The sequence below is a fragment of the Gekko japonicus genome, unplaced genomic scaffold (genome assembly GCF_001447785.1).
Source record: "Gekko japonicus isolate JY-2015 unplaced genomic scaffold, Gekko_japonicus_V1.1 scaffold512, whole genome shotgun sequence".
In the NCBI taxonomy this organism is placed as follows: domain Eukaryota; kingdom Metazoa; phylum Chordata; class Lepidosauria; order Squamata; family Gekkonidae; genus Gekko; species Gekko japonicus.
Window position 1 is genome coordinate 629,670 of NW_015170289.1, and position 19,165 is coordinate 648,834.

Here is a 19,165-nt window from a genome sequence, read left to right on the forward strand (position 1 = left end):
TTGATAGTGGCCCCACCCTCTGCTCATTCTTAATCATAGCTGTCGTCAGCATGCTGCTTGCTTCAGGAGGGGGCAGTCTAGTGTGTGCATGGGTAAACTCTTTTATGGAGGGGGAGGATCTCTGAGTCCCACAGTACTCCATATGCTGGCATCCGATAAGGCATGCAGCTTGAATTGTTGGGGAGGGGGAGGCGTGGATAGAGCATGGAGATTACTCAGGCACCTAGAAGCAGGTGGCAGGAATTAGTCCCCTGGTGCAGCAGGGGAATGGTGCATAAGGGCTTGCTGGCCAAGATAGTGGGCATATAGGACAGCCAATCAGCATGAGAAATGCTGTTATACATGTTTATGAGTGATGGGGCAAAATCTCAGCTATGCTTGAGACTGTGTCTAGTCCACTGCAGGATCCCTGTATTGGATGCAAACCAGAGATCTTGGGTATGCCATATTTTATTTTTAATTTTTTTTCTGTTGACATTATTTATAGTCTGTCTTTCTCACTGAGACTTAAGGCAGATTTCACAATGGAGGTCAATGCAATCAAGAGGGTGAGACATCTAATAAGTGAAGTGGGATTGCAAATATTCAAAACCAGAAATCTGAACAAAGTATGACACAGTACATGGTATTATATAAGAATACAATGCACAGAGAACAAGACAATGCATACAGCAACAAATAAAATATACCATAAACAGCAATAATGTCTACAGATCCCATTCCCTTCCTTGAAAAATCTTCTGAGCTATCCTGTCATAATATAGCCTTATCACAGTTACATGCACTTCTGAATAATTCTGTTTTAAATACTTTGTAGGAGTGGTATTCCACTACACTGTGTCTTCCTTTGCAACATTCCCTACTCTATTCTTTATGGCAGAAGTCAATAGTAGAGCTGTTGTTGTTGTTGTTCAGTCGCACAGTCGAGTCTGACTCTTCGCAACCCCATGGACCACATCACGCCAGGCCCACCTGTCTTCCGTTGTGCTCTGGAGTTTGCTTAATTTCATGTTCGTTGCCTCGATAACACTGTCCAGCCATCTCATCCTTTGTCGTCCCCTTCTTCTTTAACCCTCAATCTTCCCCAGCATCAGGGTCTTCTCAAGTGAGTGCTCCCTTCTTATTTGGTGGCCAAAGCTGAGGGATGTCTAATGTCCTATGCTGTGTCTGGTTCCTGTGTACCTTGTTAGGTGAGTGGCTAGAAAATGCTACTGAAGGCATGATTTCTAGTTTGGTCTGTTCCTGCTGTTTTCCTGCTGCTGGGCAGAATGTGAGCTTTGACCTCTGGCCAGCTTCCATCTTACTGGGGAACCAAGTCCAGGGCTCCTATTTGCTCTGTGGGTGCCATTCCTTACTGAGTTATCAGTGGGTTGACAGGATTTTTTAATGTGTGTGAATGTCCAGTTATGTATTCCCATGTTGATGCCCCCAGTTTTTGCCTTGGAAAAGGGAATTTGCCCACAGGTAGGAACGATGTCAAATCTGCAGAGCTCCCTGGGCCCAGGTTTTATTTACTCTGGGGCCCCTGCTGGTCTCATTACAGAGTTCCTTTCAGGAGAAGGTACTTTGTTCCCTCTCTTTGTGTACTTCACATTTGGATGGTAGCATTCCAATGTGTGATCACATCAGCATTTGCCTGCTGGCCATCCCCATCTGCCTCTCAACGTAAGGAAGTGGTGGCGCAGGCAGTAAGAACGCCTGCAAAGTAATATCAATGAACAGCCATTACGGCTGTTCGAAACCCACCGCGGTCGGGGGGAGCTCCCGGCCCTCGTCCCAGCTCCCGTCCACCCAGCGGTTCGAAAGCATCATAAATGCAAGTAGATAAAGTGGGTACCTGCCCTAGGTGGCAAGGGGCACCACTCCTCCTTGTGAGGTAGAGGGTTCGGCGGCAGCAGCAATGATGGCAGCGGAGCAGTTCCTGGCGACCCGGTGGAGCAACGTCGGAGGCGGAGCCCACACTTGGAGAGTGTGGTGACGTGCGAGGCAGCGTGGCGGAGCCACCTGTGGACAGTAGCCGGAACTTCAGCCAACACAGAGCCACGTGCCAAGACGAGACCTGCCGGAGGAAGCTGCTCGGGGAAGATCGGCTCCAGAAAGGGCACCAGGACGCCAATATCTGTAGCCGCGGAAGGAAGCCGGATGACAACTAGCCCGGGGTGCTGGTAGGCAGTCACCACCCTGTAGATAAAATGTGGCCCTAGTCAGGTTAATTGGTTGGTTAGAACCACTATGTAAACCACCCAGAGACCCTTCGGGGTCAGGGCGGTATATAAGCCAAAGGTATAAATAAATAAAATAAATGGTAATGTCAGTGGCATGCTGTTCCATAATTAGCAGATTTTGGCAGAATTGCTGTGAACTCCTGTGCTATTGCTAACCTCTGTGGCTTTCTGGGGATGTTTCTGTGAATTTTTGCCTCTCTACACAATGAGCTTAGGATGTGGAGCAGGAGCATCAGTGCCATGCTAGCATCAGAGTCTTAGGATAAGGCTGCTTATGTGGGTATGATCTTGACAACAGTATTTGGGACCTATAGGGAGAAGAGGAACCCTCCAAGCTTTAGTAACGAGGGGGCTTTCTCTACGTAGATTCATGGGTACAGTGGTTCATGAGCCACTGTGGGACTGGTCAGTTTGTCCACTTAACCATGAGTTTTCTGGTTGCCCATCTTCTGGGTGTGTTGGCTGGGATGACAGGAGCAGTACTGGTGAGCAATGTTCCCTCTAAGGTGTGGAGGCTTGTGAGCAAAAAATTTACTTTGTGAGTTACTGGCCTAAAAGCTGTGAGCAAGCGATTTGGCTGCCGCATGACTTAGTTTGCTCTGGAGCCCCCCTTCCTGAGCCAAGACAAAAATGTGTGAGCCGGAGGCTGAAAAACTGTGAGTTAGCTCACACTAACTCAGCTTAGAGGGAACACTGCTGGTGAGTACTACAGAGCTTTGGGTGGGTTTACTTAGAGATGATAGGCAGCTGTTGTAGACTCAGTCTTTTGGCAGATTGGCCCTAAAACCTCTGTAACATCCCAGAAATTGGTTGGACCACTAGTACCACTTTTCAAAAATGACAACAAAAACTTAGTATAGTGTGGTCTGGTACAGTACTTTGTTCCAGGTGCACAAAGTTCATCAAGCTTATGGCTTCCCAAACTAGAATGGCTTTCCTAATTCAATGGAGGGATAAATGTGCAGTACATTCATTTTGTTGTGCACACTGAACTTTAAACTTGCAAAAAAATAATATGTGTACCTTTATATTAATGTGTCTCTTGACTGTGTACAAATGTTAACAACAGGTCTCCAGCCATAAATGTTAAATGAAAATTCAAAATGTAGCATGGTAAAAAAGAGTACTTTCACTGAACTGAACACTCATTTCATAATTAAGATCACATTTGACAACCACTGAAATAATAATTAGGGCACACGTCTCCTTACAAAATAATAACGTAAAAATAATTATGTGAAAAGTATCCTTTGAGAATGGTCTTTTATGGTTGATAATATACACAGTATTCCCCCCACACCCAATATTATCACATTTTAAAGCCCCAAAGAATTCTCAATAGCTTTTTGAACATTCCTTGTATTTATTTTACAAATTCCCTTAACCTTGTATTCTTCTTATCTCTGAAGCTCAGTGCCAGAGTATACATTAATAACATCCTTCATAAGTTGTGATAACTGTATCACAATGTAATCTTGATGCTCAGAGGTGTAGTCCTTCATTTTGCATTCCGTTTCTATTTCCCCTGTAGACTAGAAAAGGGAAATTTCTACCCAGAGAGTTCACTATCATTCAACATTGATATTACTTCTGAACAATCACCTACACTAGGGAAAGCATATGTCAACACAGCACTTTCAATTTATATGTATCCACTTACACATGTAAAGATCTCTCTCTTGCCCTCAGTGTCTCATTTGGTATACATTTCAACTTCTCCAATAAAGATCATTAATTAATTAAAATGGAGGGAGTTTTATGAGTCTGCTTGTGAAAGTATGTGCATCTAGAATTTTGTCTTCCAAGACTATGTCCCAGTCCTAGACCTATGCTTAGTTGTGCAAGTGTGTGGAGCTAATGACCGAATGGGAATAATATGGAAGATCTGAGTGTACAAACCAACACCTTCATTTGGATACCACAAGTTGTGAACTTGTGATCACTGTATGTATTGTTCCAAAAGAAGGTGGGACCTAATCATATATATGCATGAGTTTAAAATAACTCTATTTTATCTCTGTAACTAGGAAAGAGGCTCGTTGTGGAAATAAATACAACAAGCTCTAGAAAGTGGCTCTGGGAGAGTGCCAACGCCTTGGGAACTCAGTGTCAATGTGCTGCGGCGACCTCAGCAGGGTATAATGACACAGAGTCCACCAATTTCTCCAGAGGAACTGATCTCTGCTACCTGCAGAGCAGTTGTAATTTTCAGTGATCTCCAGCCCTCACCTGGAGATTGGCAACACTTGCTACCCAGGAAGAAATGGCTGGTTTGGAGGGTGGAGTCTATGGCATTGTACCTGTCTGAGGGCCCACTCCTCCTCAAACCTTACCCTCTCTAGGCTCCACCCCTCTAATCTCCAGGAATTTCCCAACCTGGAGTTGGCAACCCTATCTCCTTCCCAGCCAACCTGCCATTATCTGCCCCTCTGATTTCAGCTTTGCTTCTCCTCCCCCCTCCCTCTTGGAGATCAGTTGTAATTCTGAGTGATTTCCACCCCTCTCCTAAGATTGGCAACAGCAGTTCTCCAGAAGGTAATGGCTGGTTGGGAGGGTGGAGTCTATGGTATTGTACCTGTCAAGGTCCCACCCCTCCTCAAACCTCACCCTCTCCAGGCTCCATCCGTCATATCTCCAGGAATTTCCCACCTGGAGTTGGCAACCCTATCATCAGCCAATCATCAATCTACCTTTATTTCCCCCTCTCTCTTCAGCTTTTCTTTCCCCCACACACACCTGCAGTCTCTTCCATGCTCTGAAGCTCTGACTGCACCAGAGTCCACCATTTTCTCTAGGGGCACTGATCTCTGCCATCTGGAGAGCAGTTGTAATTCTGAGTGATCTCCAGCCCTCACCTGGAAATTGGCAACAATGGTTTCCCAGGAGTAAAAGTAGTCTTTCTCTGCAATGGGGACCAAAGCAGCTGACATCATTCTCCTCTCCCCCTTTTGACTTGCACAACAACCCTGTGAGGTAGGTTAGGCTGAAAGTCTGTGACTGGTCCAAAATCACCCACTCAGCTTCTACAGCAAGAACCTCGATCTAGCAGACCCTGCTCTGAAGCACTGACTGCTATAGCCAGGGCAGCCAACCTCCATGTGGAGCCTGAAGATCACCAGGTATCACAACTGAACTCCAGACAACAGATCTCTCCACCACCACCCCCTCGGAGAAAATAACTGTTTTGGGAGGTGGGCTGTATGGCATTCTGTTCAGTTGAGGCCTCTCCCCTCCCCAAACCCTGGCTTCCATAGACACTAACAGAAAATCTCCAGGAATCTCCCCACCTGGAGCTGGCAACCCTAGTCAGGACTGACCCCAATGAGTTCCTCACAAAGGTCTGTGAAGGGTTTCCTTCCTCTGTCTGAACCAAGCTTGGTTGCCTACCATGGCGAAATGGGCTCAAGTTTACAACTCAGCTTTTTGCCTCCCACCCTCATCCCGTGGGCATATGTCACTCCTTAAATTCACTGCCACCACTCACAGAATCATCACTGCCTTTTTAGAGGGACAGTGAGAACCCTCTGGCTGAATCTCCCTATTTGGAGATGGAATCCCCAATCTTCTGGAAAGTTGGCAACCCAAGAGTCCAGCCTTTCCTTGCTTCCCTGGGCTACCCCCTCCCTTTGGTATTGTGCAGAGCAGGGGAGACTATGTGGTCAGAGCACAACACAGATTATCCCTACACACAATACTCTCTACCTCTGGAGGTTGTGGGCTCACCTGTACTTCAGCCTCTTTCTCTTGCCCAAGAGAGCAGAGAAACTTCCATTCATTCCCCAGTCCAGCCGGTTGTGGAGTGGCTGAATTTCTGCTGCTCCCAGGGACAAAGACTGCCTTGGGACAGTCCCTGTTTTCCCACACTTTTTGGCCTTGGGGCAGCTGGGAACTGTAGGCCAGCAGATGAGGAAGCCCCATTCAACCCAGTGAGTGATACCCCTGCAGGCCCCTCTCTGGAACTACAGCTCAATTAAACCTTATGGGGGAACATTTTAAACAAAGAACCACAGCCATCTTACAAACACAGGTAACTACTATTTCGTGACACCTACCAACAGCCAGTGAGGGGAAAGTTAGTCCCACACAGGAAAAGCATCTTCGTCAAGAGAGAAAGCCATTTGCCAGTAATTTTGACATGGCACAGTGGCTGAAGGGGGAGTGGGTGGGGAAGAGGAGCAGACCCAGCACACAGCCCATGGCACACGAGTACTCTTGAGTGGCGGCTGATGGGCCAATGGCTGAGGGGAAGCATGGAATCTTGCCACTCCAAAACAGGATTATGATATAGGAGAGATACATAAATTGACTATACCATGATAATGGGTTTGCAGTGTGGCCTTGGCACCACAGGATCCCTAAGGCTCTGGTAAAATGTACCAATTTTCCTAGTCCATCCATGGTCTTGAGTGGAAGCATCAGTTCATGTGGACACTGCCTCCACTTTGATCAGTAAGCCTGCTGATGGCCCTCCATGATCAATACCATTTGATAATATACATGCCAGGTTTGTCTTTCAAAATAAAAAGCAATAATCCCTACTTCTGTTTCTTTTCAGCTACAGGTTGCCTTTTGGCAGTACTGGTGGTTGCTGCATGATTGAAATGACCACAAATAAAAATTCACCAATGCGACAGGAAGTCTTTCTGATGCATCAACTGACTGAGGTGACCCTTTGAAACAGAATCCAAAGACTAACTGGAACATGTTTATTTTAATTTCTTTCATAGTACTGGCAATTTTAATTAATTCCATATTAGTTGCCACAAACTTTCTACTGCACTCCCCACTGAAATGAATGATAATGCTCCTGTGCAACTTCCTTTAATTTAAGTCAAATTTTCATGGAAGAACTTCCTAGTGGTTAGTCTGCGGAAACTATTTCCAACAATAGCTTTGTGTCAAGTATAATGTGTAGTTTCGCCCATACAACCTCTTTATTCTTTCCTTAAAGTTATAAATCCAAGACTTTACACCTGTAGAGTGAGCAGGTGTGTGCCATAGTCAAAGAAAGGACAAAATGACAGGGCAGAACTACTACATTAGTTTTTTCATTCCTTTATTTCCATTTCTCTCTTGAATGCAACTTGTAGACAGTTGCAGTGATCGTTAATGGCTTTTTGTCATCCTTTGCAGGTTACCTTTGGGTCCATATTCCTTGGAAATGTCCCTGGTCACATTAAGATCCATCCAAGTGCTGGGCAGATTTATGGCTTCAGAGGCTGCATTCGGGAGTTCCAAGTGAACAACAAAGAATTATTTGTCATAGATGAGGCCATGGGAGGAAGGAACATTGAGAACTGCAATGTCCCTGTTTGTGACTATCATCCATGCCGGAATGGAGGCACTTGCACTAGGTAGGAACTGGGATTTTGTTGCTGCTGTTGTCATAATTCTTCATTTCCCCCCATTAAATCATTGTATGTGAATGCATAATGAAATTACTACAGTTTTTATCTTCCTTTGATTTGTTACAGCCCTTGATTGAATCTGCTGTTCTATTTAAAAACAAATAACTACCCATACACAAGACAATATTTAAAAGAAAGAGTTCTGCAATCTAAGATCTCTGAAGCATTAAATACAAGGAACTGTCTCTGGTTTCACTGTTCCCAGTAGACTGAAATCAGGGAGTTCAGTAAGCTGCTTCTGCCTTTAATGAGCAGAAATTGTTTTTACATTCATAAACACAGTGGCCGCATTCAGACTGGCAGTTTGGCCCGGTAGCCAAACGTTTGAGGAGCGTTTCAGTAGCAGCTTAAGGGGCGGGTTCACACAGGCACGTTTCAGGCATCCCCCAGCCGTACTCAAGTACTCAAGCCATCTTGTGCTGCTTCCCTCCCAAGTTTAAAAGATACCATATTAAAGTGATAGCAAACCGTGTATACAGCGCATTGATTCCAGTTCCCTGAGTGTGAACGCAACCGCTGCTAAGGCGGGAACAACCCACAGTTGATAATAGGTGCCAGCTGGTTCTGTGGCAGGTGCATGTGCGCACGTGCGCATATACGCACATGCACACGACCGGAATGCTCCGGCGTGCCAAGTGGAAGTGTGGAGTTGATCCTGCCCTATTTGCTGATGTGCCCATGCGCATAGGCACACGCATCTGAGTACAGAAACCACGCTAACAGCCCACCAGGGGCCGGCGACAGTGCAAACACTCCTTTGCGCTTCCTCCACGGTATCCTTCCGCTTCATTCACTGCATTGTGAACGGGAATACCAGGAACAAGCTGTTCCAGGTCTATTCTGTTTTTTCTTTGCTACAACTCCCTAGCGCTTCAAATTGCCAGTCTGAACTCGGCCAGTGATAAAGTCACTTCATATGAGATTAGGGTTAATCCCACTCCAAGGGATGCCATTTGTATACATTTTCTGAGTACAGCAACCACAACATTTTTAGTCAATGAATCTGAATGCAATCTATCAGTTGCAAGCAAAGTAGGATTTTTAATAAACATGCATTTAAAATTGTTGATGGTTTCTAAGGATTTTAGCTAGTGGATGCCATTAAGAAAATCAGGTTATTGATTTATTACAATGAAAAACCATTAAGAGCCTTATTCAACAATCATTTTCTGTGACATAAAATAATGAAATAACAATTTTTATTATATTTATCAAATCAAAATAGTTCCAAGTCATGTAAAATGCTGCCAATCTTTTAGCTTAAACTGGTTAAATATAGTATTTTAATTGATCTTCCTTTTCATGCTGCTTGGTGATATTAAGATGTCAGAAAGCCTTCCTGAAGATTTCATCTCTGGAAAAAACACAACTACTATACCATAATTTAGAAACTCAGATCTGGATTCCATTGTTTATAACAAGACGACTGGGAGAGACTGGGCTTTTCCACATGGGCTTTTTTCATTGGGCCTGGCACCATACTGCTTTGGTTTCTCCCCTGATTTCTGCATGCATTTTTGTGCCTCTAGTATGTGGTTCAGGGCCCCCCCCCCATTTTTCTGGTTCTTTTGAGGCCACTTTTACTCCATTTTTTCCCCACAAGCCAATTTTGAGTAGCCCTTTTTCTTGTATGCAATGATTCTGTTGGCTTTCTTTGTCCCACCCACTCCAACCCACCTCCAGCTCACTTTTTGATTATTAGACTGTCATCCTCATCAAACGATACCCTCTCATTCCTCCTGCCCTGAAGTCAAGTCGTTTCATCTTTTATTTTTAAAAGGCACTAAAATATAGTGGTATATCATTATAATGACAGATTTCTCAGAATTCCCAATTTACATCTTTTTAAAATAATAAGTTTCTGTCTCCTTCCCTTGTGGAATATCCCTTTTCCCTTGTGTTTTCACAAGGGAAGGAGATGTTGACTTCCTTTTTTTTTTAACATGAAAGCTGGGAATTAAGAGAACCTAGTAAATCTATCATTACAATGCTATATCAATATATTTATATTTTAGTGCATTTTTTAAAAACGCAGCTATATCCATCTATAGATATATAAAAGAAAGTCCCCTCACCGTAAAATCAACACCCAGGCCAAACTGCTTTACCTAGAGACACCAAATTCAGGAAGAGCGCTCCTACCGTGGTGTAGGTGCTCGCTAAGAAGGGATTTTTAGAAATTCGACCCCTAAGTGGGTCAAAAGGGGGGAAATGTGCTCTCCCCATTGATTCCTATGTGGCTGCCAGGCAGCTGCCTCTTTGCACCCCCCACTCTCTGATTGGTTAGCTGCAGAGCTCAGTGTTCTGAGTTAAAAAAATCCACAACAGTTACAGGGGAGGGACTGCAGAGAACTATTAAAAGTTGAGAAAATCAGAAGTGGCCAAGAACCATGTGGGAGATGAAGCAAAGCTACTGGCCCAGACTCTCTGATGGCTTCCAACACACTACCCCCACTTCCTACACCTAACAGGCGGTTGTCTGTTAGGTGCAGCCTCACCTCCACAGTGGCTTCTAATACTCCTCCTCTCTCCCTCTCCTACACTGGACAGGCAGCTGCCTGTCAGGTGTAGGAGAGGAGGGCCATGGCACTGCAGATAAACTCTGCTGTTATTTCAGTTATTTCTGTGTGTGTGTTATCGAGCAAGAAAAGAAGCTTAAAATCATCAGGGGACTCTAAAAAATGGCCTAATATGGGATATAGAAGATCCCGACGGGACGCCAAATAGAGAGGGCACTGGAAGAGAACATGGGCAACAGTTTCAACACAATCCTTCCTACAAGGACAGCACCTGCTAGGATAGGGAATCCCTTGGAATCTGCCAGATAAAATAGCTGAAGGAAGAACATTAAATCTAGCCAAGGATATGGCTCTACGCAAATTTGGAGCTATGAGTTGATAGAGGTATACTGCTGGAAGATTTGCATTAGGAATAATCCCCAGATGTAAGGGAGAACAGGTTCTGTTAGCCATGCTATAAAGAGTTTGTAGCTCTGATCCCAATAATCTAGATTTTATTTTTAAAAAGGCCTCAGACTCAGAAAGCATATATAAGGATTCTAGGGACAAATTCAGGGAACTTATTTTGGCTTCAATGTAAGATAGCCATCTGGATTTATCAGATTCCAAAAGTAGTTGGTACATATAACTGAAGGGGTCAGAGTTAAAATGGAGTCGTAACCAAATATTATTAGAACAATAATTTTTACAGTCACAAACTACCTCATGGGATTGTTAAGAGAATAAAATTATTCCATCTGCACTGTGCTGAGCTCTGGAGGAGGAGGAGAAGGAGGAGTAGTTTAATTTATACCCTGCCCTTCACTCAGAGTCTCAGAGTGGCTGACTATCTCCTTTCCCTTCCTCTCCCCACAACAGACATCCTGTGAGGTAGGTGGGGCTGAGAGAGCTCTGAGAGAACTGCTCTTGAGAGAACAGATCTGAGAGAACTGTAACTGACCCAAGGTCACCCAGCAGCTGCATGTGGAAGAGTGGGGAATCAAACCCATTTTTGTAGAGTCCACCACTCTTAACCACTACACCAAACGGAATTGGAAACAAATATGTTGAATGAACGGGTGCACATCTTACAATGCTGGCCTGTTAAAATCCATGGTACTTTTGCCATTGACTTCAATGGGAGATGAACTGTAACTTAAGGACTAAAATGCACAATCTTCAAGAAATAATGGGATTTTTATTTGCATCTTAGAAACTAACAAGTTTTTATTCAAGCACAAGATTTTGTAGACTGTATCCAACAAAGTGGACTCATACATGGACTGTTAGAATAAAAACTTGTTAGCCTTTAAGGTGCCACAAGATTCTTGTCTATTTTTCTACAACAGAGTAATATAGCTACCCTTCTGAAAATTTCACTATCTCTCAAACTGTTTTTAAACTAAATGTAATGCAGTGAATTTTGGCTCTGAGATGCCATTCATCCCTTCTGTTTATTTTGAGAGGTCAGCTCTCTTTGGACCCTGGAAGTGTAGAGATATTTTTTAAAGAATAAAGAAGGCCACTATGGCTGTTTGAGAACCACCGCAGTCGGGGTGAGCGCCCGACACTAGTCCCAGCTCCCGCCCACCCAACTTCTCGAAAGCAACTAATTATAATGCGAGTAGATAAATGGGTACCTACGCTTAGGTGGGTAGGGGGCACCCTCCTCAGGTGAGGCATGTGGTGAAGATGGCGATGAGGCATCGGCTCCAGCGGAGACGGCGTGGGCGACGTGGCAGCAGCAGCAGCAGGGCCGGAAGGAGCGATCCCTGGTGGCCAGCAGAAAAAAGAACATCAGGTGGCTGTCGTCGGCGAAGGTGGAGGCGCGCGGTGACGTCAAACACAGGCACGGCAGAACCAGAAGGACGCAGCTGAGGCTAGTGGAAGACGTGAATCGCGTGCCACAAGTTAACTCGCCTGAGTGCCAGGAGGAACATCTCGCCAGAGGGGAGATGCCGGGAAAAGAACTGAAAAAGAGCCGAGCCAAAAAGGAAAAAAAAATCGACCACCACCGGGTGCTGGTAGGCAGTCCCACCCCGTACAAATGTGGCCCTAGTTAGGGAGTAATGTGATTAGCACCCTCTCTGTAAACCGCCCAGAGACCTCAAATGGGGGTTAGGGTGGTATAAGAAATCGAAGATATAAATAAATAAATAAATAAATATCAACAGATGCAATTTAATAGACAACGCTTGCCACTTGATTTAAACTCTGTAAGGTGGGTTTGGCAGTAATTAAACTAAGGCATTAGAGCTTGTGAAAACAGCACTTAAAAATTATAATACAGGCAATAGAGTCAAAAGCACAGTGGTAGTGTTTGATGAGCAGATTTATTTCTGGCTGCTTAAGGGGTCATAAAAATGTAAACTTGCATGAACTTAGTTTTCATAGTGCTGAGTACGACCAGAAAGCTAATGATGTCCATACTCTAATGTCTCAAGCTATTCTCGCAGCAATTATTCTCACTGTTGTTGTTTGGCATCGATTGGAACAGCAGATGGCTCCATTAATGTTAATCAATTAATTAAGACTGAAAAAATCAAACTCAATTAACAATAAATTTCAATACAGAGTAGCTTATCATCTGATTTCAGACCTCAATACTGACATAGGTATCAAAACCCTCAAGAAGGCAGGTTCCTCAAGGAAGAACTAGTGACATTTAAAGTACAGCCTTCCTACAAAATTAATGTTTAGCCAAGAAAGAAAGCAATAAAACATCTATCTATTTGCGCCAAGCTCAATGATGTAGATACCCCTTTTCTGTATGCTGGTAGCCAATCAAGATTTCAAATGCTATTATAGTGAGAGCCTTTCTGGAGGATCAGTTTCTAGCACAACAAATATATTTATTGTACAGAATCCTCAAGCAAACTCTTCTCTTTTGTCCAAAAGTGAGATTATTTTCTTCTACTCTTTCTAAAGGTAATAACTAGAGATGTTTCCTTAAATAATGGATAGAAAATATTTCTTAAGTGGCTTTTGAGGCCCATTAGCTATAGTATGTTTTAACTGCTTGCGTGAGGCTAGAGAGAAACAATTTGGCAGGTGAAGCAGCCTGCAAAATAGCAGATGTACATGTTTGCAACTGTGGAATGGGGGACTGAGGACCATAGTAGTATAATAGCTCAGGTGCTGGACCTGGATTGGAGATACTCATATTCAAAGCCTCATTTAGCTATTAAACCTCTTTGGTGACCCCCTAGGCCAGTCACTGTCTCCATCCTAACCTATGGGGTTGTTACGGGGTTGTTATGAGAATTATGTATGCCACCCTGAATTCCTTCATGAGAGGGGTGATAAAAATGTGATAGAAAGGAAGAAAAAGGAATTCTGCAGCTGCTTGGCTTCTCTCCATTGTGAAGTTATTTAGGAATAAAAAATATTATAAAAATGCCATGAGGCTCCACTACTCTCTTCTTCCAAAGAAACTAACTGTACAGTTGTTACTCTTGGAACCTCTTTCTGCTCAGGGAAATGGGGAACAGGAAACCATGAGTGGGAAAACACATTTTTCCAGCCCTCAAATTGCAATTAGTGATCAAACATCTTACCCTTCAATTGATATTGTACTTGACTTAGATTCGTTCACACTTGATTTCGAACACTTTAGCTAAGTTATTATTTAGAACACCAGCTAAGTTTTAACTGAAAAGGGAAGGAGACTGAAAAGGGGCAGTAGCAAGTGGAAATCAGGGCCAAACCCATTATAAGTTTGATTCAAATATCAATGGGGTTGCAGCTTACCTTGTAGTGGACCTGGCATTCCAAACTGTTGGAATATACAGCATCATTTGGGCTGTATCAACAGAAGTAGAGTGTTCAGATCACACGAAATGATGGTATCACTTTACTCTGCTCTGGTTAGAGTTTGCCTAGAGTATTGTGTTCAGTTTTGGACAAGCCACAATTTAAGAATATAGACAAGCTGGAATGTGTCCAGAGGAAGGCAACAAAGATGGTGAGGGGGGGTCTGGAGTCCAAGTCCTATGAGGGATGATTGAACGAGCTCGGTATGTTTAGCCTGGAGAGGAAACAACTGAGAGGTGATATGATAGCCATCTTCAAGTACTTGAACAGCTGTCATATAGACGATGGTGCAGAGTTGTCTGTTGCCCCAGAAGGTCAGACCAGAACGAATGTGTTGAAATTAAATCAAAAGAGTTTTCAGCTAAACATTAGGAAGAACTTGCTTACAGTTAGAGCAGTTCCTCAGTGGAACAGGCTTCTTCGGGAGGTGGTGGGCTCTCCTTCTTTGGAGGTTTCTAAACAGAGGCTAGCTGGCCATCTGACAGCAATGCTGATACGGTGAACTTAGGCAGATCATGAGAAGAAGAGCAGGAAGGGTTGCATCAGTGCTTAGTTCTCATGGTCCTTTCTTACATGCCCAGGGAAATGTCAATCACCACTTTGGGGTGAGGAAGCAATTTTCTCCAGGCCAGTTTAGCTAGGGATCCGGGGGGGGGGGGGGGCCATCTTCTGGCCAGGCGCGGGGGTGCTGGGGGTGTAGAGGGGTATTTGTGAATTTCCTGCACTGTGCAGAGGATTGGACTAGATGTTCCTGGAGGTCCCTTCCAACGGTGTAATTTTATGATTCTATCTAGTGTACAAGAGAAGAAGCTCCCTGGGACAGAGGTGGCAATTTGAAAAGCTAGTCAGATAGGGATGTGGGTTTTCCCGCTTCCTTTTGCTAAATGTTATTTCCTTGTTTGTCCCCAGAATGTAAATCTTAGACTTGCTTTGTGTTTCTTCTCACACTCATGTTCTTCCTGCCAGTTATGTAGCTAGGGCTCTACATTCTCCATCTATCCAGCAGTATTATTTCCTAAATAATTACTTTGCTTCTTTAATTGGCTTTGCCTCATACCACAGTTCTTTATGAGCTAAAGACTTGCTCTGTTAACACAAACCAGGGAAATGTATTTCTGAATATCCCCCCCCCCCCATATTCCTAAAGGTGACCTCATTCATCTCTTTATATAATAATTCTGTTTTGGTCATGGACTCTCCTGAACATTCCACACGCTTCCAAATCAGTTGACTCCCTGATCTGTCACTCAGAAGCTGTCCCTATTCACTGACTGTGTTGCCTGAGTCTCGCCTCCAATATTCTAAACAGTTTGCTATTCCTCTCCTCACAATAGCCAGTCAGAATACAGAGGTCATTTGCATATGCGGCCTGATTGGCCTTTGCCTCTAACATTCTAAACAGTTTGCTGTTGCTGTTGGGAGTCATAGAATGTGTCCTGAGGTAAAATACATATCCCAATCTTCCCTTAAATGGTCACTGGAGTTGTCAATCTCCCTGTGGGGCCTGGAGCTCTCCCAGAAATCACCATGTTCCCAGCCACAGCAAATCATTTCCCCTACAGAAAATTTCCCAGCTATTACAATGGCTGCTTTGGGCAATGGACTCTATGGCATTATACCCTGTTGAAGTCCCTCTGCACCCCAAACCCTGTCCTCCCCAGGCTCTACCCCTCAAATCTACAAGTCTGGCCCTCCCCTTAGTATTGCCAGCCTCCAGGCAGCACCTGGAGATCTCCAAGATCAGTTCTCCTGGAGAAAATGGCTTCTTTGGGCAATGGACTCCATAGCATTATAACCTGCTGAGGTCCCTCTGCACCCCAAACCCTGCCCTCCCCAGGCTCTGCCCCTCAAATCTACAGGTCTGGCCCTCCTCTTAGTATTGCCAGCCTCCAGGCAGCACCCAGAGATCTCCAAGATCAGTTCTCCTGGAGAGAATGGCTGCTTTGGGCAATGGACTCTATGGCATTATACCCTGCTGAGGTCCCTCTGCACCCCAAACCCTGCCCTCCCCAAGCTCTACCCCTCAAATCTTCAGGTATTTCCCAACCCAGAGTTGGCAACCCTGTAATTGGCTATGGAACTGCTTTCCAGACCCTTGGAACCCAGAAGACATTGCATAGGAGGAGGTGCTTTTCTACCTTAGCTGCCACTGCATAACCCCAAATCAACATAAGCCAGGGGTGGAGGGAACTATAACTGTTACCATGAGGCTGTCCTTGGGGCAGCAAAATGACTTCAGACAGCCCTGCCTTATAGCTAAGCAGAAGGAAATAGACATGGCTTGCCTCCCTCTATTTTTCCCTTCCCTCTGCCGCCCCACCAGCCACAGTCAGAACACTCACCTGGAGCTTCCTTCTAGAGCTCGTTGTATTTCTTCCCACAATGGGCTTTACTCCTAGTTACTGTATATTGTTGAGGTGGAGTAATAAGGTTCTCTGTCTACTAATGGAGTAATTGCCATATGAAAGAAAGTCTAGCTCATGATTGCTCAAGTTCCCTGGACACCTGTTGGAAATCCTATGAGTAGGGATACAAATTTTGTGCAAATATATCATGCCTAGAACATATCCTGACTCTGCTCTAAAGTCAGTCTATGGAGCAAGTAGAGCTTTTAAATATTTTGGAGATATATTTCAAGTGAATCTTTCTTGGAAGGTGCATTTGAACTCTGTTTTTAAAACAGCCAACAGTACTGGGAAAGCTATTTTAAGATTTTATTATTCCTCTGGAGGACAATATTTTCCTGCAGCAATTTAAGTATATAATATTAAAGTTTCTGGGCAGTTATTGTATGCTGTAGAGGTTTGAATTAGTGTGGTAACAGATAATATTGATGGACCATTACTAAAAATTTTACACAACATCCTGGGACCTCCAAGATGTGTGGCAAGAATAGCTTTGAGAGCTGAGACTGGGGAAATATCTTTTGAAGTGAAGGCTTGGTGAGAGCATTAAACTGAAAATTAGGGTGTTAAAATTGAATTTAGAAATGAGTCTTTTTGGATTAGTTATGCTGGACCATCATACAAGTGATTGGGACAAATACTTGGGATTTAAATTATTATATCTGGACATTACCAATGATATAATAGAAACTACAAGTAATTGTGAATTGAGTCAGTTAATTAAAAGACATTTGAGGGACCTTGATTATGCTGGTTAGAGCATGCAGAGTGGGTTCATCCTTTTCAGTTGATATTCTTACCCCAATAAAAATGCCAAACTACCCATTTGAATTATCTCTTCCAAAATATAGAAAGGCATTTATACTAGCATGTTTGAACACCTTGCCATCAGCAGTGTTGTTCGAACAATTTAATGGTATTTCATACTCTAATAGACTCTGTGAATGTGGTACTAACTGAATTGATTCTAGAGACCATATTGTTTTGGATTGCCCTGAATTTCAGATTTGAGGGCTGGATTGATTTTTCCTTGCAGGACCAGGGCTTATTGTGGAGAGGTCATGCAAAGAAAAAACACAAAAAAACTTATTTGAATGAAAAGGCCATAGCTTTATTGATTACAGACCAAGGAACATTGGCACAGCATGGGGATTTTGAAGCACCAGATTTTATTATATATGTAATATTGTTTTTATTGTCCTAAATTTTTAAACTTTGTTGTTAGCCGCCCTGAGCCACCGGGTAGGGCGGGATAGAAATCTCAAAAATAAATAAATAAATAAATAATCGGGATGGATCCAAGCATCGGGTGACCTGCCTGCCACCTGATGAATGGTCCCGCAGCCTGCCTGTTGGGGAATAAACCATGGAGTGACAAATATTGTGGTTACCACAAGGGCGACTGCTGCTAAGTGGTTTCCTTTGCCATCTGGTGGTGAGCCTGCAAACAGCCCTTGAGCTAGGCATGCAGCATAGTGACTCAACCCTCAAGACCCCATAAGGGAGTCCCCAAATGGCGGAGGTGAGCACGCAAGCCCATCTCTCCCAAAAGGATCTCCATACCTTCACACAATCCCCTTTATGTGATACCTATGCCTATGTGGAAATCTTTTGTCTTAACACCTGCCCTTCCTGCCCCCTCCCTCAATATACTGAGACAAATTGGTCAAACATTGAATTCATCAATGATTCTTCCTGACAGCTATCAGAGACCCATTTTCCCCTTTTGTCCTAGCCTGGGAACCCATTCAACCAACCCCAGTAAGACTATCAGCGGTCATTAATCCCATCAAGTCCTGGCCTGGGAGACTGTCCCATGAATTCCTATAAAAATAGAGAATGAGCCCCACCTTGGTGTGCATTCTGAGGGTGCCTACAATAGGGTACAACCCCAAAGCCTCTACTTGGGGTCTCCTTTTCTCTGTGTGAAACGCTGGCCATATGTGCTTTTCTTCTACATGGATTGCTCATCTGGACAGGTAGTATAACCCCTATAAATGCTCCTAAACGTCTCTATCATCACCTCTTTATTTCTTAGTTCTGGATTGTGTGTATGTTTTTATTGCTTTGCATTATTGTATGCAGGGATATTTTCTAATAAAACCATTGCACTCTTTAATCTGTAGTTTCCATACTGAACTGGACCTTGGTATATAAAGGTATGGGATGCCTTGTATCATTCTCGCCTCCTCTGTCTCATAGCAAATTTCCCCGAATATCAAGAGAGGCCACTTGTGGTAACAGGGTGCCAGCAAGGCCCTAGGGGGGGGGGGTCCATTATTAAGCATACGGCCATTTCTTTTTGGCACACTGCATTATATAGAGTTGACAGGGTTCACTTTTCTGCGTGGAGGATGGACATTTGGCTGTTTAGCATCAGGGATGGCTTACTTTGCTGATTGCAGGCTTAGACGTTTTTACATGAGTGGGGTTCCCCCTCCCTGCTCTGGTGGTGGTTTTGGAGAAAGGGAAGGTTCACCAGATGTCCACTGAATGGCTTTAGAAATGCAGATAGACTTCCGGTTGATTGCAGCACGCTCACGGACTCGCCTCCCGGACCTCCCGGGGGTGTCTCCGTGCTCTGGCAGACGGAGGGGGTGAGCAGGCTCGTAACCCCCCCAGGAGCCCGGGGAAGGGCACCTGGCCAAGGAGCTTTGAGGGGGTAGCCTCTTCTCTGGCCGAATGCCGAATGCCAGGGAATCGAGGCTCCCCCTTGCTCCAGTGGTCCGTCCAGCCGAGAGACCTGATGGTACAAGTGAAGCTAGCCGGATCAAGTTCAGGAGATCAGGCATTTGAAATGATGAATGAAGAGGGGT

The 19,165-nt window shown here is 44.2% G+C and overlaps 1 protein-coding gene across 1 annotated transcript in view; it reads left to right on the top strand.

Moving 5' to 3' along the window:
* Positions 1–19,165, top strand: part of LOC107116028 (protein eyes shut homolog) — a 300,578-nt gene that overhangs the window by 123,116 nt on the left and 158,297 nt on the right. The window contains 2 exon segments of the mRNA XM_015417875.1: positions 6,781–6,862; positions 7,326–7,579. Of these exon segments, the coding sequence (XP_015273361.1) occupies positions 6,781–6,862; positions 7,326–7,579 (336 nt within the window).